The sequence below is a fragment of the Oncorhynchus gorbuscha genome, linkage group LG07 (genome assembly GCF_021184085.1).
Source record: "Oncorhynchus gorbuscha isolate QuinsamMale2020 ecotype Even-year linkage group LG07, OgorEven_v1.0, whole genome shotgun sequence".
Classification (NCBI taxonomy): domain Eukaryota; kingdom Metazoa; phylum Chordata; class Actinopteri; order Salmoniformes; family Salmonidae; genus Oncorhynchus; species Oncorhynchus gorbuscha.
In genome coordinates, this window is record NC_060179.1 from 23,725,379 (window position 1) to 23,747,228 (window position 21,850).

General features: G+C 41.5%; 1 protein-coding gene across 3 annotated transcripts; it reads right to left on the minus strand.

Moving 5' to 3' along the window:
- Positions 1-6,649: 6,649 nt before the first annotated feature.
- Positions 6,650-14,009, minus strand: LOC124039157. 3 transcript variants are annotated; one of them, XM_046355054.1, is made up of 17 exons: positions 13,731-14,009; positions 13,137-13,255; positions 12,860-12,995; positions 11,278-11,365; positions 11,074-11,196; positions 10,789-10,926; positions 10,484-10,529; positions 10,305-10,383; positions 9,972-10,077; positions 9,442-9,637; positions 9,139-9,172; positions 8,941-9,044; positions 8,456-8,480; positions 8,238-8,345; positions 7,479-7,607; positions 7,194-7,317; positions 6,650-6,979 (listed from the first exon to the last, which is right to left on the minus strand). In XM_046355054.1, exons 1-17 carry the CDS (start codon positions 13,754-13,756, stop codon positions 6,806-6,808), a joined length of 1,755 nt encoding a protein of 584 aa, XP_046211010.1. In that variant the 5' UTR covers positions 13,757-14,009; the 3' UTR covers positions 6,650-6,805. The 3 variants fall into 3 exon arrangements, with proteins under 3 accessions (XP_046211010.1, XP_046211011.1, XP_046211012.1); XM_046355055.1 differs by having other exon boundaries at positions 11,074-11,154; positions 13,731-14,007; XM_046355056.1 differs by lacking the exons at positions 13,137-13,255; positions 13,731-14,009 and having other exon boundaries at positions 11,074-11,199; positions 12,860-12,874.
- Between the last annotated feature and the right edge of the window lie 7,841 nt (positions 14,010-21,850).

The window sequence follows — 21,850 nt, forward strand, 5'->3', positions numbered from 1 at the left end:
GTAAGAGGACATATGATATTGATATATTTCCCCCACATTTCACCTACCATACAAAGTGTCCTTTGTCATTCATTATGTCACAGACAAAGCAACCACTGGGCAAGGAAGCTTACATTAAGCCTGCTTATTTTCATGAAAACATAATTGTTGTTGTAATTGTATTGATGATGAGGACGATGGTCATTTGATATGTTATGCCTTATCTCAATGTAGACATGATGGCAATAGTCAGTTAAGCAAATGACTACCGCTGTTAGTTGGGTGACTGTTTCCCTTCATACTGAGGAAACCCTAAACTCTTCTCCTACTTGCCCTAGTGTCCATTTTCTTGACTCCAGGCTGGAGTAGCCAATCAGGCAGTAGCCAATCTGGTCGTCCCAGACTCCCGGCCCCTTTTGTTTACTGGGCTCATTAGGTCAGAAGTGGTGACTATGGTGACCGCTGAAAAGGGTGACACATGCACACCGGACCCCTCCCCAACAGGTTAGTAAATGCTGATAATCACAGTTTGCTGTACCGTTCAATTGCTTAGTTCATGTTGAAGGAAATATCCGTCTTGATGCTGTAATGATGTTTGTTGAATATTTATTATACTATAAGTATATCGTGGACGCATGGACCTTTGTAAATATTTTGAACCATTAGGCTCATGCTAATCAGTCTTAAACTAGAGAATGTACTGTAGGAATATATTTATATCTATATTTTCTATATATCAGAAAATGACAGTTGTGATTTGGGAGTTGGGTTGAGAAGAGGTGGTGGGTGTCACATTAATAACGGTCCTCATTTCTCTCTGTGGAATATGGAAAGGCATGATCATGTGCATCTGTTAATGGAGTCTTCATTCCTTGGGCTGGCTCTGTGAACCCTTTGTCAGTGTTCTACTGTTTGATCTCCCCGCTCCAGTGCTCTGCATCGCTATTGTGTATGTGTGTGTGTTAATAGTAAGCGAAAGTGTGTGTGTGTTGCTGGGGGGGAAATGTGTCTTGTTCTGAACACATCACCCTGGTGTTCATGAAAGCCTGCAACATGGTTTACCGCTTTAAAATTTGTCCGATGCTGCAGTTTAGGGATAAAAAAAAATTGATACCTACCTACACCTTGTCATGTTTTCCTTTCTTCACTGCATCACAGCCTTATCACTGCACATAGTCTGGAATTACTCAGACATATCAGTAGTTACTCAGGCCCTTCATCACGCTCCTCTCCCTCCATCGCTTCACACACATTAGCCTTTTCCAGTTGTGGCAAACCAGAATGGTAAGATTAGCTTGAATACTGACATACACATTGATGTTTTGAACCTCCTGATATCAGTAAATCTCTGAGGCGCTGACAGAGGCTTTCTGCTGCCACCTAGTGACTGGAATAGAAACTGCCTGTTATCTCCACAACCACTATCAACATAATGCAGAATGACAATATTTTAGGGCTTGTGGTTTTCCTTCCTTCTAATCTGGGACTAAATCAGATGTGCGACATGTGTAAGCAATGACTCTATGTAAGCGGAAAGGTTTCTGCCTCCCTTGTTTGCAGCTCTTGTAAAAGTTGTCTCCCTCATGTTTCACCCCAGATAACCTCCTATTCAACTCGGTAGAAAATGTGAAGGGGAAACAACCAAAAGGAATGAATTAAGGCCCACACCCACAGTTCCACCAAACAACATCAGACAATTTCCCCGCAGAATGGCGTCAAACGTGGTTTCTATATGTTAGATGTGTTTAACACCGTTCCATATATCCCCTTCCAGCCATTATAATGAGGCTGTCCTCCTAAAGCTCCCCCCACCAGCCTCCTCTGGTGTGCAATACATAAGAAGCAGCTTATAACCTGCTGCATCAATGAAATGTGTGGCCGTGGTACTTTATAAGGAGCTCAAGGGGGGCTAGAGCAATCTGCCGGTAATGCAAGGTACATTTAAATGGCAGTGATATGGAGAGAAAGAGAGATGGTTTGATGCCCCTGCAGAGAACTGTTGCAGAGTTTTACACCCCCCCCCCCCCTTATCTGAATGCTTTAATAGCCACATCAATTTGGGTTAATCTCATCCTGTCATAGTGTCAGAGGATTGAGACGACTTTAATATGGAGAGAATGATGCCCCGTGGGGGGAGAGAGAGATTAGGAGCGAGAGACTACTGCACATCAAATGTATAAATCAAACGCACCAAAGAAAATATGCTGTGACTGATTTACGTCTTTGATGTGCAGTACAGTCTCACTCGCTTCTCTTTCTATTGCTTCCAAATCTCTCCGTCTCTCACTCTCCACATTAAAGTCATCTCAATCCTCTGACACTATGACAGGATGAGATTAACCCAGATTGATGTGGCCATTAAAACATTCTGATAAAGTGGGATAGTGGGATATAAAACCCTGCCACGGTTCTCTGTATGAGCATCAAATAATCTCTTTCTCCCTCTCTCGCTTTCTCTATTTCCAATATCACTGGCATTTAAATGTACTTTGCATTATCCGCACATTCATTTTTCTACCTTTTAATTCCACTCAACCACACACACCTACTACACACACTACTTTGAACACCACCCCCCCCCCTTTCACTGTGAGTGACACTCAGGTAGTGAAACACCGGTTCACATTTTCTCCCCCTCGGTTTGAGGTACGGTTTGCTACACACACACACACATTATGGATTATGATGTATTGTAGATACTTTAATATTTATGTTTCACTTTCATGGTCTGTAGCTAGATTATAAAAGATACCGTCCTGGAGAGCTGCTGTGTGTGCAGGGTTTTATTTCTGCCCTGCAACAACATACTGGATTACACTTAGCTGCTCATCAGAACTTTGACTGAATCAGGTGTGATAGGGGCTGGAGCAAAAGCCTGCACATCCAGTAGTTCTCCAGAAGGGTTGGCCACCACTGCTGTAAAATGTTTTCATCGTCAACGTGCTTTATAACATGTCTAGAACCTCTAGTGGGAGGAGTGTCCATTTTTGTTCATAAACATTTTCAATTCTTAGTCAGAAGGCCTCGCACTTACATCTGATAACATTGTTGAATCTCTTTTGATAGAAAATCACTCCTGTTCATTTTTTTGATGGTAAGTGGTAATTGGATACATATCCCGATTCTGACATTGGATTAATAGTGAAGATAACATTTGTTTGCTATTGGGGGATTACAACACCACCCACTGACGTGGACTTTTTGAATACTTTATACTCCAGCTAACTATATCCCCTCATCTACGGTGGAAAGAAAAAGTATGTGAACCCATTGGAATTACCTGGATTTTTGCATAAATTGGTCATCAAATTTGAGTCACAAGTCACAACAATAGACAAACAGTGTGCTTAAACTAATAACACACATTGTATTTCTCTTGTCTATATTGAATACATCAATTAAACATTCACAGTATAGGTTGGGAAAAGTATGTGAACCCCTAGGCTATTGACTTCTCCAAATGGAGTCAGGAGTCAGCTAACCTGGAGTCCAATCAATGAGATGAGATGAGATGAGTTGGTTAAAATTGCCTTGTCCTATAAAAAAAACTCACAAAATTTGAGTTTGCTATTCACAAGAAGCATTGCCTGATGTGAACCATGCCTCGACCTAAAGAGATCTCAGAAGACCTAAGACTAAGAATTGTTGACTTGCATAAAGCTGGAAAGGGTTACAAAAGTATCTCTAATAGCCTTGATGTTCATCAGTCCACGGGTAAGACAAATTGTCTATAAATGGAGAAAGTTCAACACTGTTGCTACTCTCCCTAGGAGTGGCCGTCCTGCAAAGATAACTGCAAGAGCACAGAGCAGAATACTCAATGAGGTTAACAAGAATCATAGTGTCAGCTGAAGACTTACAGAAATCTTTGGAACATGTTGACAAGTCTACAATACGTAAAACACTAAACAGGGAGGGTGTTCAAGGGAGAACACCATGGAAGAAGCCACTGCTGTCCAAACAAAAAACATTGCTGCACATCTGAAGTATGAAAAAGTGCACCTGGATGTTCCACAGCGCTACTGGCAAAATATCATGTGGACAGAAGAAATTATAGGAAGGAACACACAAAACTGTGTGGAGAGAAAAAAAGCACAGCACACACACAAAACCTAATCCCAACTAAAGTATGGCGGTGGGAGCATCATGTTTGGGGCTGCTTTGCTGCCTCAGGGCCTGGACAGCTTGCTATCAGACGGAAAAATGAATTCCCAAATGTATCAAGACGTTTTGCAGGAGAATGTTAGGCTATCTGGTTGTCTAGCTCAACAGAAGTTGGGTGATGCAACAGGACAACGACCCAAAACACAGAAGTAAATCAACAGAATGGCTCCAACAGAAGAAAATACGCCTTCTGGACTGGCCCAGTCAGGTTCCTGACCTCAACCCGATTTGAGTTGCTGTGGCATGACCTCAAAAGAGCAGTTCACACCGGACAGCCCAAGAATACTGCCTAACTGAAACCGTTTTGTAAAGAGGAATGTTCCAAAATTCCTCCTGACAGTTGTGCAGGTCTGATCCACAACTACAGAAAACATTGGGTTAAGGTTATTGCTGCCAAAGGAGGCTCAACTAGTTAAATCCAAGGGTTCACATACTTTTCCCACCCTGCACTGTGAATGTTTACACGGTGTGTCCAATAAAGACATGAAAACATACAATTGTTTGTGTTATTAGTTTAAGCAAACTGTGTCTATTGCTGTGATCTAGATGAAGATCAGATCAGATTTTATGACCAATTTATGCAGAAATCCAGGTATTTTCAAAGGTTTCTTGCCACTGTATAAGCCCACAAGAGTGACCATGTTTCTTGAGATGTTTTTACAACTTGGAGTCCACCTGTGGAAATTCAATTGATTGGACATTATTTGGAAAGGCACACACCGGTCTATATAAAGGTCCCAAAGTTGACAATGCATGTCAGAGCAAAAACCAAGCCATGAGGTTGAAGGAATTGTCCGTAGAGCTCAGAGACAGGATTGTGTCAAGGCACATATCTAGAGAAGGGTACCAAAACATTTCTACACCAAGAACACAGTGGCATCCATCATTCTTAAATGGAAGAAGTTAGGAACCATCATCTCTGAATATACTTGAAAATAGCTGTGCATCCACGCTCCTCTTCCAATCTGACAGAGATTGAGAGGATCTTCAGAGAAGAATGGGCAAAACTCCCCAAATACAGGTGTGCCAAGCTTGCAGCGTCATACCCAAGAATACTCGAGGCTGTAATCACTACCAGAGGTGCTTCAACAAAGTAAAGGGTCTGAATACTTATGTAAATGCGATATTTCCATTTTTTAAAATTGTTTTTCTTTGTCATTATGAGGTGTTGTGTGTAGATTGATGAGGGGAAAAAATATATTTAATCGATTTTAGAATAAGGCCGTAACCTAACAAAATCTGAAAAATTCAAGGGGCCTGGATATTTTCCGAAGGCACTGTACATGTAGAATATTTGACAAAAGTAATTGTGAGTGTTTATAGATCCGGCTGATGTGGAGTCTGCTTTCAAGACTTTTCTCACATCTTTCAACTTTGTATTTCACCACTGCTTTCCCTTAGTTAAACCACGTAAGAGAGCAGCAGAAGGGTTCTGGAAACATTGGTTTCCAACCGGTCTCAAATAATCCTCAGTATCAAGTTGTATAAAAAGTTCTGCAAATTACAAAAAGTATAAGAACAAATTTACTCACCTACTTCAGATATCCACAAAAATAGATTATTATGCCCCCTAAAAAACAATTCATATGTTAACAAAAATACTTTCATCATTTTTTTATGTCCAACGTTATGTATGGATGGAGACTTGTTCCCTGTAGCGTAAGTACTTTTAAAGTTATTGTATTTCCTTTCTACATTTTTTGATGACATCACAAAATAAAAACCAATATGACATTAGTTTTCTACAGCTCATTTCTGATCATTCCTCACGCCCTTATGTTAGAAATATTGATCCAGTATTCGCTTTTTGAACGTGTTAAGAGTTTCAGCAGGAAGACTGTTAACAAAAACATTCCTTTGGGTTGGGATTAAAGAACTTATGTAATGTATTATTGTTGTGACTGCTTTAAATTAAAGTACCATGCATGTAAAATGTGTATGCAAAAATATATAAAATATATAGCAGAAAAGCTGTAAAAAAAACTACGTATTTGTCCTCCAAAGGGGGGTGTGTGGTGGAGGGGTTAATAAATTAAAAAAACATTCCTTTGGTTAATACTGGAGGATTTTGGAGAGGGAGGTCTCTGGATTTCCTCTCCTTTAATTTATGACAGGGTGCAAGCTGTCAAACCGGCCCAGTTCCCTCCTCTCCTCTTCTGTGGGTGCGAGAGGTCTGGTTACTGTCAACCATTTCCAAGCTGATCTGATCCATTGGTTTATTTTTTTTGTGATTGCTGATCGGTTCATTTGTCCATTTGTAATTAGTAGGTTTTGTTATGTTTTAACAAACCTTTTATTTTTGTACTATGTATTGTAAAAAATAAAAAAATTGGTGTGGTTTTTATAGAAATGCTTGGGGTTCCAACAACACTTGTGTACCGTTTATGAATTTATTTTTATCTGTATTGTTGTTTATCACTTATTTTCTTTGGTGCAAATAAATTAAACCTTAAATCATGCGTAATATTCAAGAACATGATAAAAAACACATTTAGAGATACTAAATGTTAAGGTGTTTTATTGACAGAACCAGCAAACATATTTCATGAAGCCTTTTCCTGAGCCCTCAACATCAGCTATCCCAGCAAGAGCCCAGGCTTCAGTCCAAGGCCCACATTGTAGACAGGCAGTGAAGTAGAGACCAGGCGGATATTATTTGTTTTTAGGAGGAGGATTCCTGGGTGGGGAAGGGCAGCTTCAGGTACTGGTACCACTGTTTGAGTTGCCGCGGCAACAGCAGCAGGACTTTCTCGGTGAGGAAGAGCAGTGCTTCCTGTATGGCTGGTCGAAGCAGCTGATTGGCTGGCATGGAGAGGACCAGGAGACAGAATTTCTCCTTCAGAGGCAGATGAGAGACCGGGTCATGTTCATTAGGCCCCAAATGGGGGAAAAAAACAGACAAACAGGGTGATTTTTGTCCAGCAAAAACAGCTTGTTCTGAGTTTCCGTTACGAAACATTTTACTACGGTATGCACTAATTAATTACAACCCAAAATGCAATGCATAGATCGACACAATTGCCTATTCTCTGTGACAAAGACTTCCATACCTGGGAGTAGGGGACCCTTTTGTTGGAGAAGCTTTGAAACGCTGAGATCTTTTGCAGTATGCTGTTATATTTGGGGTCTCTGTCTCCGGACAGTTCTGTGGCCTCACTCTGCAGTGTTGCAAACCTGTTCATTCATGATTAACATTTATTTTGTTCCATTTATAATTCTATAACATTTTCTTACAGGAAGTGAAGATGAAGAAAAGCAGTCAAGGAGTTAAGCAACTTGAAATGGTTGAGTTATACCACATGATGTTTGTATGAGAGAGGGGAGAAAGCACCTACCAGAGACCAGTGGTGGATTTGGGTTCCTTCAGCTCACTCTTCAGAGAGGCAAGGAGCGAAGACAGACCAGCATCGGTCTTGGAAGCCATTAGAGCATCGAAAAGAGTTCTCATCCTTTCCTCACGGTACCTGAGGACAGAGAATGGGACTACAATGAGTCGCCGAGTAGGTCATTTTGACGACAAAGTATCACTTTTTGGTCATTACATTTTAATCCATACATTTGATTCCCAGTGAAAAGGTGGGCCTGAAACCAACTCCTTTTAAGTTGTTTTCAAATTGATTGTGTTTCTACTTCCTGTCATTGCCATAGGGGACAGAGAACTGATCAATTGTTCCTTTAATGGTTTCCTATTCATATACCCTCTATGTCAACAGGTGTGGTACTGTGTGGCTCAGTCAGTAGAGCATGGCACTTGTAACACAAGGTTGTGGGTATCGATTCCTGCTGGGACCACCAATACATAAAATGTATGCATGACTCAATAGCTTTGGATAAAAGCCCCTGCTGAATGGCATGTATTATATTAACAGGAACATCATCCAGAACAAATGATCCTCTATAAAAACGACCTGACTGTGACATGTAGATACTTCAAATTGAAACTTTATTTTGTCCCAGAGGGCAATTGGTTTTCACAGCAAAGGGGCATAAAAACAACATTGAACATATAAAATTCACACGGATCACAATGTATAGTTCTAGTGAATACAATGAGCTACTACAGCAAGACATAGGGCTGACAGTGTCCTCCTCACTTTTTCTTTTCAAACACTCCTGACTTGACCTGGATGTTTAGAACCTTCTTCACATTCAGGTATTGGACCTTGGCTCTCTCCAGCATGGCTGACTGGTCTACTCTAGGCCTAGGTGAGGGAATGAAAAGAGCAGCTTAATCTTTACATCTCAACCATGTGAATAAATGATCCATTTTACATACAGATAAATACATTTTGTTGGTTTGTTTCACACTCACTTGACTGTTTTCTTCTCTAGGGATGCTGTCGGAAAAGAAAACAGGTGACTATAGAAGCAGAACGTGAAAGACACTATTCACAACAGTGAACGGATTCATCTTTGTAGAACACATTGTAAAAATACTATGGCTCAAACAAAAGCTTTGCCATTCCCAAAACAAACATATCATTTTGCCATTTCAAGGCATTTGTACTGAAGTGATGTGTTTGGCAAAGGGTGGCACGTAGTTGGTGAGGAACACAAATGCCACAATCCATCAGGAATTCATGCTGTGGCAGAATCCAAAATCCCACAAGCCACAATGTAACCAGGGTGACACTGCACATGGAGTCTAGTCTCACTATGATACTGTTGGCTGCATTTATTTCCTGTGCCTTAGGGCAATAATCACATCAATAAGTGTTACAAAGCCACAATGGCTGTGTCTGCTAAGTGGGAACATGGCACATCGTTGTTGTTGTGTGTGGTATTGTATAGACTGACTGTTCTCATCCAGCAGCAGTAGTAGCCATGGGGGTATGTCTCCATCTCCGTCTGGATCTCGCTGGCCAACCTTACGCCTGGGCCCAGACTGCAGAGCTTTATATCTGTGATTATAGACCAGCAATGTACTACAGTATGGAGGGATAGATCAGCAATAGCTGATGTTGTCATGTAAATTATTGTTCATCATTCTCTTACCCTGTGGTTCGGATGGTGGTCATCTTTGAGGGCTCTGAAATCCACACGAGAGTCAGTTTAATGATCGGCTAAGACGCACACTCAAAGCTATTTGGATATCGCGAATCATGCGACACCCAATAGGTGGTCCAATTATCCAATTGATTAGGTCAGCATGTATTATTGTTTAATTGAATTTAAAGACAAACAGTGAAGATAAAATAAAAACAAGGTATGAAGGTGTGCAGGTGAGGTTGGAAACAAAGGGGGCTTGTATGAAAACACCACAAAACAATATACTGTATATAGAAAACAGACTGTCACCTGCGGCATCCTGGTGACCGATGAAGGTGTCCCACACGTCAGGGGTGCCGTTGTGACAGTCATCGGGGGCCAGAGACACCAGGCGTCCGATGGCATTCACTGGAGGGTTGTAATAGCTGTGTGACTGCTTCAGGATGATTTTGGTCTTCTCTGTGTCCTTCATGATGACATTCACATAGTTGCTGTTGAGAGGAACCTGGAATACAGGCTGTCAGTATTAAATCACCAATCAATCAATCAATCAAATGTATTTCATAAAGCGCTTTTAACATCAACAGTTGTCACAATGTGATTGACAGATACCCAGCCTAAAACACCAAAGAGCAAGCAATGCAGAGGCAGAAGCACAGTGGCTTGGAAAAACTCCCTATATTAACAATGCAACATACGGTAATAATAGATAGGGTTGCAAAATCCCAGGAACTTTCAATAAATCCACTGGTCTTCCAGAAATCCTAATAAGTCACACACGTTGTTTTAGCGTTTTTCATGTTTATTTAGTTGTTTTTGTTGCACTAGCCGAGTCTCACCAGTGTCTTCAGGTCTTTGTTTCTCATGTGAGAGATGCCACACAGGACCATGTAGATCCATTGCAGTTTCTCTGAGAACAGCTTCTGCTTCCTGTACTGTATCCTCCTGTGAAGAGAACAGGGAAATACAACATGCTGTATGTCAAGCAGGGGAAAAGGCCACCAGAAAGTCCCAGACAGAACTATGAGGAACATTTCTTATCAGTAAGAAAAATCCAGCATTGCATGGGGAGTATGATGGATAAAACTGCAGCAATCTATGTGTCGTAGCAGTATTTGGTTTGATTACAAACTTCATTCAGGAGAAAGAAACAGGGACAGTGCACAACGTACTGTAGGTTCTCCTCTTCCTCTGGGTCCAGTGCCTGTTGGTTCATGGTCATGGGGGTTGGTGGCACAGTCTCTTTATCAGCTGAAGAGAAAGAAGGATCAGATTGCATGGATGGGGTCAACATAGTAGAATGTAGTAGTAGCATTGTAATTCATTCTGCATTGTGCTTTAGGTGACCAACCTGACATGGCTCGGTCACATGATGTCATTAGCGATGACTGTTTATCCTTTACAATGAGAACATAGTAGAGACAAGTATTCTTCGTGTTACAGCAAGTGGTCCTAACATTCTATACAGTTCAAGAAGAATGAGGTTTTCAACAGTGAATAGAACCCAAAAGGCTGGAATTCATCGCCGGAAGTCCAGAACAAAGAATCACATCTCAGTGCCATAATAATACTCAGCAACAATTCTAATAACTAAGGGGAACTAAACAAAAACACATTTTGAAGTTTCCTGAGTTGCGTTTTCCCGCAGTTCATTACCTGGTCCCTGAGGCAACATATGAGGGGGCGTCCAGCGTGGAGAGCACGTCTAATGGAGGCCATCTCCCTCAGGTAGTGCTTCAGCTGGAGGAAGCCATCCAGGGTCTGGCTCTCCATTGGAGGGGCTGTGACGTTCTCCTAAAGAGTGTTGAAATATATACTATTCAAATATCAAATACATGAATGTGATAATGAAGAAGGATTTACTACATGATAATGAATTATGTTTGGTCACAATTCTAGAGTTAAGTCCCTCCCCCTTCTCCCTCTCTCCCCCTCTCTCACCTTTTTAGCCTTCTCCTGAGTGAATTTGCTGGAGATCACTCCACCTCCAGACTTTTTGCCAAACTTCTTGTCCCAGTGTGTCTGCCATAGAATGACTGAGTGAGGACCAGTCATTTTAAACAACTACTGTATAAACAAAACAATGAGTTGATTAGGTGTGTGTGTCCGTGAATACGGATGTGTGTGTGTGTGTGGGTGTGTCACCTTCAGTGACTCCTGATCCTCTGACGTTAACCAGGTTGAGAAGAGATCAACGTTGTCAGAGTAAACCATTCCCACTGTTTTGTATGGTCTATCCAAGGGACAAGGCATTACTTTAAGTTGAACGTTTATACACACACACACACACACCACGGATACCATCACAGTTGAAAAGGAATAACATTTCATTCATACTATACAGTGCCTTCGGAAAGTATTCAGACCTAGACTTTTTCCACATTTTGTTACATTACAGCCTTATTTTAGAATGGATTATACAAATACAAATCCTCAGCAATCTACACACAATACTCCGTAATGACAAAGCAAAAAGAGGTCGAAGAAATTGTCCGTAGAGCTCCGAGACAGGGTTGTGTTGAGGCACATATCTGGGGAAGGGTACCAAAACATTTCTGCAACATTAAAGGTCCCTAAGAACACAGTGGCCTCCCTCATTCTTAAATGGAATAAGTTTGGAACCACCAAGACTCTTCCTAGAGCTGGCTGCCCGGCCAAACTGAGCAATCGGGGAAGAAGGGCCTTGGTCAGGGAAGTGACCAAGAACCCAATGGTCACTCTGAAAGAGCTCTAGAGTTCCTCTGTGGAGATGGGAGAACCTTCCAGAAGGACAACCATCTCTGCAGCACTCCACCAATCAGGCCTTTACGGTAGAGTGTCCAGACAGAAGCCACTCCTCAGTAAAAGGCACATGACAGACCACTTTGCGTTTGCTAAAACGCACCTAAAGCCTCTCAGACCATGAGAAACAAGATTCTTTGGTCTGATGAAACCAAGATTGAACACTTTGGCCTGAATGTCAAGCGCCACTTTTGGAGGAAACCTGGTACCATCCTTAAGGTAAAGCATGATGGTGGTAGCATCATGCTGTGGGGATGTTTTTCAGCAGCAGGGACTGAGAGACTAGTCATGAAAGAGGGAAAGACGAATGGAGCAAAGTACAGAGAGATCCTTGATGGAAACCTGCCCCAGAGCGCTCAGGACCTCAGACTGGGGTGAAGGTTCACCTTGCAACAGAACAACGACCCTAAGCACAGTCAAGACAACACAGGAGTGGCTTCAGGACAAGTCTATGAATGTCCTTGAGTGGCCCAGCCAGAGCCTGGACTTGAACCCGATCTAACATTTCTGGAGAGACCTGAAAAATAGCTGTGCAGCAACGCTCTCCAGCCAACCTGACAAAGCTTGAGAGGATCTGCAGAGAAGAATGGCAGAAACTCCCCAAATACAGGTGTAGCTTGCAGCGTCATAGCCAAGAAGACTCTAGGCTTTAATCGCTGCCAAAGGTGCTTCAACAAAGTACTGAGTAAAGGGTCTGAACACTTATGTAAATGTAATATTTTAGTTTTTTATATTTAATAAATTAGCAAAACTGTCATAAAATGTTTTTTCTTTGTCATTATGTGGTATTGTATGTCGATTGATGAGGGGGAAAACTAATATTTAATCAATTTTAGAATAAGGCTGTAACCTACCAAAATTTGGAAAAAGTCAAGGGGTCTGAATACTTTCAGAAGGCACTGAACTTTAAAGTGTAGGAAATGGTCAAGGATATAATATGTCATACTTGTTAACAGGGGAGAAAAAGCCTTTTCTGAGCATCTCCTGTCTCCTGTCATAGTTCTTCTTGGCCTGGTCATTTTGTATGAGGACATACTTTGTGTCACTGCGGGTGACAACCTTCTCAGGTAAGTAGCTGTGCGCTTGGAAAACACAAAGCAAAATGTGCTAACAGTCAGTAAGTAATTCATTGCATTAATTCAAACGTCATCCATGATCTCAAGTGGCTTTTCATTAAGTATTGTGACACATTGTACAGTAGCCTAGTAGGTCCATTCGCTCACCTTTTTTGAAGTCGGTGGTAAACTTGTGCTTGATGTAAGTGATGAGATCTTGGTCTCTCTCAATAAGAGCAGCTATTCTCCTGATTTCTTCAGCCATGAGGACGGAGGTGGACAGGAGGCTGGTTGACAAATGAAGGTAGTAATGTATTCGTCTTTATATTGCAAATCAGTGGTCATTTCTACTTGTTTAATTTATCGTGTGTGTACATGCAAGCCTTGGAAAGTAAAACATATATATGCTGTATTACTTCAATAAACGCAATCTCAAATAGCTGCCTGTCCTTTTTAATAGCCGGCCAACAGCACACATTTCAGCTAATAAACGTCTGTTTCAAATAAAGGTTGGGCCTACATTAACTTTTTACAAGATTACCACGAGTCATTAAATACGAGTCTTGTAACATGATTCTATATTTGTGAATTATTATTTGTGCTCAAATAATTGTGTAGGCATAAACAATAGGTGAAGCACCTGGCCAAAAGACTACCTTTGGCCACGCTCTTCACACGTCAATTACATTACATGAGGTGAAAATTAAATAGGCCTGCAAACATAAGTTTTGCAACAAAAAATGAACTTTAGGAAAATCCTACCGTTTGGCAAGCGTGTTGATAGTCATCTGTTAGCAATTTGGTAGGAACGTCAACAACGTTCTTTACATTCACCGCGTCACAAAGCGTGTTCTGTCATTTAGATTATATTTCGATTATCATACCGGTGAACGCGCGCCACTCCTTTCCCTCATTAATTTGACCTACAATGAAAGAAACATTTTCCAATTGCATTTTCCAGATGAAGGTGTCAGTGTTGCGCTTAAAAATATTAAGTGGGTGCATTGACAAATTGGAAAATAGCCCATGATATGACACTGCCCCTAAATTGGTATGGTAAAATTATGAATAAAATGTTCAGTGGTAATGAGTAGTATTCCAACAATGTCCAGCAGGGGGAGCAAAATTTAATGCAAAGATTGTCAGTAAATTGGACTATGAGGTTTATGTCCTGGCCGAAGTTTTACACTTGAGAGTTGCTCAAATATACCTCAAATCACACATCGCAAAAAAATGGAACACTTTATATGTTGTCACTTAGGACATTCTTTCTGTCATTTAATGAGTCTGTCAAACTAGGTCCAAAGTAGCTTACTACAGCCCCAAGGTAGGTTACTGCTCTCAAGGTAGGCTACTGAAGCCCAAGGTAGGCTACTGAAGCCCAAGGTAGGCTACTGAAGCCCAAGGTTGGTTACTGCAGACCTTTTGAATTAGTCTGACTCTTCTTCAGGATTCTTTGAGACTATATCTTGTATTGACACCTCTGCAGGCTTAACCAAATAAATTACCTTTGTAGTGGAGACTGATAAACAGTAAAGACAAGTCATTCAATCATGTCACATTATCCGTTTTGTCACCAAAGCCCCAAACACTACCCACCATTGCGACCTGTACGCTCTCGTTTGCTGGCCCTCGCTTCATACTCGTCGCCAAACCCACTGGCTCCAGGTCATCTACAAGGTAAAGTCCCCCCTTATCTCAGCTCGCTGGTCACCATAGCATCACCAACCTGTAGCATACGCTCCAGCAGGTATATCTCTCTGGTCACGCCCAAAACCAATTATTTCTTTGGCCGCCTCTCCTTCCAGTTCTCTGCTGCCAATGACTGGAACAAACTACAAAAATCTCTGAAACTGGAAACACTTTTAAGCACCAGCTGTCAGAGCAGCTCACATATTACTGCACCTGTACATAGCCCATCTAGAATTTAGCTCAAACAACTACCTCTTTCCCTACTGTATTTATTTTATTTATTTATTTATTTTGCTCCTTTGCACCCCATTATTTTTATTTCTACTTTGCACATTCTTCCACGGCTAATCTACCATTCCAGTGTTTTACTTGCTATATTGTATTTACTTTGCCACCATGGCCTTTTTTTGCCTTTACCTCCCTTATCTCACCTCATTTGCTCACATCGTATATAGACTTGTTTCTACTGTATTATTGACTGTATGTTTGTTTTACTCCATGTGTAACTCTGTGTTGTTGTGTGTGTCGAACTGCTTTGCTTTATCTTGGCCAGGTCGCAATTGTAAATTAGAACTTGTTCTCAACTTGCCTACCTGGTTAAATAAAGGTGGGGGAAAAAATTATGAAGCCCTGATGCTCTCTGTGTAATCTTCTGTACGGTACTGAGGTGTTTTTACGAGGACAGCCACACATTGAGAAAGCCCGGTTCTGTTTTTTCGTTTAGGAGCTCAGGGACGGACCTCTGGGCTAGGAGCCCCGTGGAGGGAGGGGGGATGATTGTCCTGAGGCGACCCCTCCAGGCAGCATTGATGGTTTTTCCCACCATCTCTTGGCCTCTCCAGGTGCAGGGGGGGGTAACATGGTAACATTGTAATCCCACGCAACAGGATGGATCCTTTCCTGGTGAGTACTGAGTACCAACCTTTCCAAGCCTCCCACCACCTCCCTCTCATCCTCCTCTTCCAGCCTCTGACTCATGGTGCAATCCCAGCTGCATCTTTTTCCCTCTCACAGTGCTGGGAATAGTAAGGGAAATGTTATTGTCTTGTGTAGCGCATGGGAATATTTGGTAGTAATACAAATCGTTTGGTGCTTAGCAACTGCAGTCTCATGTCCATAGGGGGAATTGTATTTCTTCACATGTAAGCTTTGCCAAAGTTAACCTCTTTAGAGATATCACTCTATAGAATGGAGTAATTATTTTTCCAATGACTGCTGAAATACAGTACACTCCTTATGCAATAGCTTGGGACAGTCCGTAGCTGTTCTAAATGCACGCAGATACATTAAAAGAATGTAATCTCTGGTGTTCAGTAGACGACTGTATACATTCAACCATGTATACATGATGACTTCTAAAATAGTTGCAGTCTTATACCTCCTGCGCTATACAATCACACGGTTTCCATTTGGGGTTGTTTATTATTGTAATGTCTGCAGACAGTGAGTACTACTATACCAAAATATAAATACAACATGCAACAATTTCAGATTTTATTGAGTTATAGTTCATATAAGGAAATCAGTCAATTGAAATTAATTCCTTAGGCCATAATTTATGGATTTCACCTCACTGGAAAAAATGTAGGGACATGTAGGGACATGGAAAAAATGTAGGGACATGGATCAGAAAACCAGGGAACTGGAACACGCTGTCGTACACATCGATCCAGAGCATCCCAAACATGCTCAATGGGTGACATGTCTGGTGAGTATGCAGGCCATGGAAGAACTGGGACATTTTTATGTACCGATCCTTGCGATATGGGGCCGTGAATTATCATGCTGAAACATGAGGTGATGGCGGCGGATGAATGGTATGGTACGACAATGGGCCTCAGGATCTCATCACGGTATCTCTGTGCATTCTACTTGTCATTGATAAAATGCAATTGTGTTCATTATCCGTAGGTTATGCCTAACCATACCATAACCCCACCGCCACCATGGGCACTTTGTTCACAACTTTGACATCAGCAAACCACTCGCCCACACATACACATCGTCTGCGGTTGTGAGGCCGGTTGGACGCACTGCCAAATTCTCTAAAACAACAATGCAGGCAACTTATGGTAGAGAAATTAACATTCAATTCTCTGGCAGCAGCTCTGATGGACATTCCTGCTATCAGCATGCCATTTGCACGCTCGCTCAAAACTTGATACATCTGTGGCATTGTGTTGTGTGACAAAACAGCACATTTTAGAGTGGCCTTTTATTGTCTCCAGCACAAGGTGCACCTGTATAATGATCATGCTGTTTAACCAGCTTCTTGATATGCCACCCCTGTCAGGTGGATGGATTATCTAGGCAAATTAGAAATGCTCACTAACAGGGATGTAAAAAATGTATGCACAAAATTTGAGAGAAATATGCTTTTTGTGCATATGGGACATTTCTGGGATCTTTTATTTCAGCTCATGAAACATGGAACCAACACTTTACATGTTCAGTTTTTTACATGTTCATCTTTTTTGTTCAGTGTACATGCTATAGACATGAAGTATTCACAGAACCCCAGTGCCACCGGAGAATGTCAGGCGTCCTCTATGAGAAGGCCTTGTCTCTTTGGCTGAGCTGCACCACTCAGTGCTGACGGCCCTTAATGTCTCACATGAGGTTTCACTAAAAAACGTATTTTCCACTGGCAAAGAGACTCTTATCATGTGGTTTGGAATTGCCCTGTCGGCCATCACCTCACACTTTCCACAACTATTTCAGCCAGGCAACACAAGACCGGCTAGTTGTAGTGGTATTATAGTTATCCTTTGAACTGTATGATAAAAGCTTCAAAACATGTTCTGATTTACACTGAACACACTTAGGTTTGGATCATAAATACTTTAATAAAACCATATGGAAATATTACTCCTAATCCAACATTACCTACAACTTGGAACCTCGTCAGGGGATTGAACTTCATAAGAATTTAAGATTTGGCATCCATTTGCCTTCATATAACTGAGGCCCCAGAGGGGAAAAGTGAGAGGGTTAGTGATAAAGTTTGATAGAGCATCTGTAATGATATAACCATATAGTATGAATTTATTATTAATGGACCCCCATAAACTCTTGTTTATTATCAATGGACTCCCCCATAAACGCCTGTTTATTATTAATGGACTCCCCCATAAACTCCTGTTTGCCAATTTGTTGTTGTTGTAGTCGTTGTAGTCATAGCAACCAACAGGACCCCAAGGAATTTCAAGAGGAAGGCAGAGCACTGAAAATGTATGTATGGTTTGTGTACTTTGAAACTGTAAAATAAGATTTACTGTAGTTTTCTAAAGTACTCAGTGCACACACTCATCCATGCACACACACAAATGAACCCATGCACTCTCGCTCTCGATCTCTCTTTCACTTTGTCCCTGTCACAGAATATTATTCTATATTATTTAAATGTATTTCAAGTCGACTCAACTACAAACGATTTTGCTTCTCCAAAAGCCCCTTTTTAGCACTGCTCCTTTATGAGTCATGACAGACACTCAAAGATATCTGTTTAAAAGGCCCAATAGTCGACATGTTGTCCACGTGTGGACAGAAGTAGAGATGTCTTATTTCCTCCGTGTAAAATTGTAATCGCTGCGGCCTAAATTATAACCAGAGCTAATGAAACATAATGCAAAACACTGCACATTAAAGGTGAAACTTCCCCCAGCAGTCATATTATCCCCCAGCAGTCAATATGTTTGATATTTCCCTGAAGCTTCTGGTTGTAGCTCAGTGACTATTGTCTCAGGCTTACCTTGCATTAAGGTAGGAAAGGCCTCCCGGCAGAGACAGAGTTTGTTTTCATGCAAAGTCTACTGGTGTCACAGTGTCACTGCATCCCATGCCAGGAAAACTAACTAAGACACTCAAATTGGAATGTTCGCCTCTTACATCCACAACTGAGCCTTGCACATCTTTCTTGGCTGCCGAGAATCCCATTCTCCAAGCCCTGCCAAAGTGTAGCATAGTCATGGCTCATAGCACACATTCTGTCACAAAGGCGAACATATATAAAGATGGTAGAATTCAGATATGATGTCATTGTTTTAGCACTATCCACTGAGTTTTTAAACTAAGGCATGTACATTGTACAATAATAGTGAAGACTGCAAAACTATGAAATAACACATATGGAATCATGTAGTGACCAAAAAAGTGTTAAACAAATGAAATTATATTTTATATTTGAGATTCTTCAAGTAGCCACCCTTTGCCTTGATAACAGCTTTGCACACTCTTCACATTCTCTCAACCAGCTTCATAAGGTATTCACCTGGAATGCATTTCAATTAACAGGTGTGCCTTGTTAAAAGTTAATTAGTGGAATGTATTTCCTTCTTAATGCATTTGAACCAATCAGTTGTGTTGTGACAAGGTAGAGTGGTATAAAGAAGATCAAATCCATAACATGGAAAGGACAGCTCAAATAAGCAAAGAGAAACAATAGCCAATCATTACTTTAAGACATGAAGGTCAGTCAATCTGGGAAATCTGAAGAACTTTCTTCAAGAAGAAGTTTCTTCAAGTGCAGTCGCAAAAACCATCAAGCGCTATGATGAAACTGGCTCTCATGAGGACGGCCACAGCAAAGGAAGACCCAGGGTCACCTCTGCTGAAGAGGATAAGTTCATTAGAGTTAACTGCACCTCAGAAATTGCAGTCCAAATAAATGCTTCACAGAGTTCAAGTAACAGACACATCTCAACATCAACTGTTCAGAGGAGACTGTGTGAATCAGGTCTTCATGGTCGAATTGCTGCAAAGAAACCACTACTAAAAGACACCAATAAGAAGAAGAGACTTGATTGGGCCAGGAAACATGAGCAATGGACATTAGACCGGTGGAAATCTATCCTTTGTTCTGATGAGTCCAAATTTGAGATTTTTTGGTTCCAACCGCATTGTCTTTGTGAGACGCAGAGGAGGTGAACAGATGATCTCCGCATGTGTGGTTCCCACCGTGAAGAATGGAGGAGGAGGTGTGATGGTGTGGTGGTGCTTTGCTGGTGACACAGTCAGTGATTTATTTAGAATTCAAGGCACACTTAACCAGCATGGCTACCACAGCATTGTGCAGCGATATGCCATCCCATCTGGTTTGCGCTTAGTGGGACTATCATTTGTTTTTCAACAGGACAATGACCCAACACACCTCCAGCCTGTATAAGGGTTATTTGACCAAGACGGAAGTGAATGAGTGCGGCATCAGATGTCTTGGCCTCCACAATCACCCAATCTCAACCCAATTGAGATGGTTTGTGATGAGCTGGACCGCAGAGTGAAGGAAAAGCAGCCAACAAGTGCTCAGCATATGTGGGAACTCCTTCAAGACTGTTGGAAAAGCATTCCAGGTGAAGCTGGTTGAGAGAGGCCCAAGAGTGTGTAAAGCTGTCATCTAGGAAAATAATCTCAAATATAAATTATATTTTCAATGGTTTAGCGCATTTTTTGTTACTACATGATTCCATATGTGTTATTTCACAGTTTCGATGTCTTCACTATTATACTACAATGTAGAAAATAAAGAAAAACCCTTGAATAAGAAGGTGTGTCCAACATTTTAACTGGTACTGTAGTTCAATGTGCCAGTAAATCAGCACAATCTACTTTTTCTTTTCTTTCATTGCCGGCGTCTTGAAGATACAATTTACATCATATATACTCTGCTAATGACCATACAAAAATAACCACTAACGGAGGGCAATGTACAATACGCCGTCTTTATGGACCTCCGCTATTGGACATTTGTCAGACATAGGGCTGAGAAGTCTGCCTTTGAACCAAATGCTCAGTGCACGCTTGTCGAGAAGAAAGAGTAGGTGAGGGAGAGAGGAGGAGACCCGGAGAGGAGGATACAGGCCATTTGTTGCATTTTTATGTGTTTATACTTTGGACCCCCTCCCCCCACTGTCTGATATGGGAGAACTCTGTTACTGTAGGCTCATAACTCCTCACTTGAAAGGCTATGGTTGAAACTGACAGCAAGTTCAACATATATACTTCATGACGAATGAGACTAGAAGCAGGGGAATAAAGGAATGATCTCCTGTGGAAGGATGTAGTGTAGCTGTGGAGGCAGGTGTGTGTGTGTGTGTGTGTGTGTGTGTGTGTGTGTGTGTGTGTGTGTGTGTGTGTGTGTGTGTGTGTGTGTGTGTGTGTGTGTGTGTGTGTGTGTGTGTGTGTGTGTGTGTGTGTGTGTGTGTGTGTGTGTGTTCATTCTCTCTATTTAAGTGTGTGTGTTTATTCTGATTATACGTGTGTCCATGCTCAAATGTCTGTGTTTACGTGTCACACACAAGTGTGTAGTCCAGTCCAATGTGTACACATCTGCTTCCACATGTGTGCAAGGATATTGCCATGGAGGAAAGGGGCTATCATGCTACTGCTGCAGGGCTGTTTCCCTCCCAGGCCTCTCTGCCTCCACACAGCTCTTTAAATGGGAGGTTTGTCTCCATCAGTGTCCGCCTACAGGCTTCTGGATAGAAAGAGCAGCCAGGGGGGACTAGCTTCTGTGGAAGTACACTTTAGGGTTGCTCAAATCCTTGAATTTCGATTCACACTCCTATCTTGAGGCCCTCATTTGAATGTGGTGATTTGAAGGTGATTTGTTAGTCTGCAAGAATGACAGATATCAGGAAATACAGCATTACATCCTGTGTAAATCATGCATCGGTGTCTATTGATGATTTGCTCAAAATGTCTTAAACACTGAGCAGTACACAAACACAATAAGGTCAACATATTATAGACTATACACATTTTCTAAAGGCTTTGGCTTACAAAACCCTCATCTGTTTATTATAGTGCCTTCTTCCATTAACTAGAGTGGCTACTTGCTACCTGGCCGTAACTGTGATCTAATCACGTACATAAGTGGTATTTCCTTCCCCTCTGTCACGGATCCCTCCGGAACTTTCATTACTCACACCTGTCCCCTATTCACACTGATTAGTACCTTTATAAGTGTGCCCTTTGGTTTCCATTGGGCTGTCGATTATTGTTACTATGTCCGTTGGTGCGTGTGAGTACCTGTGCTGTGTGTTTTGGCTTTCGTGCCATTGTGGATTGCGCAGATTATTACGGGTCTCGTCCCATGTGTTAATCATTGTGCGCGTGTGTTATTTATTTGAGGTATTCCTCACTCTTTTGTTTGAGTTTCAACCCTGTGTTTTGTATGGTGTTTGTTTGATCTT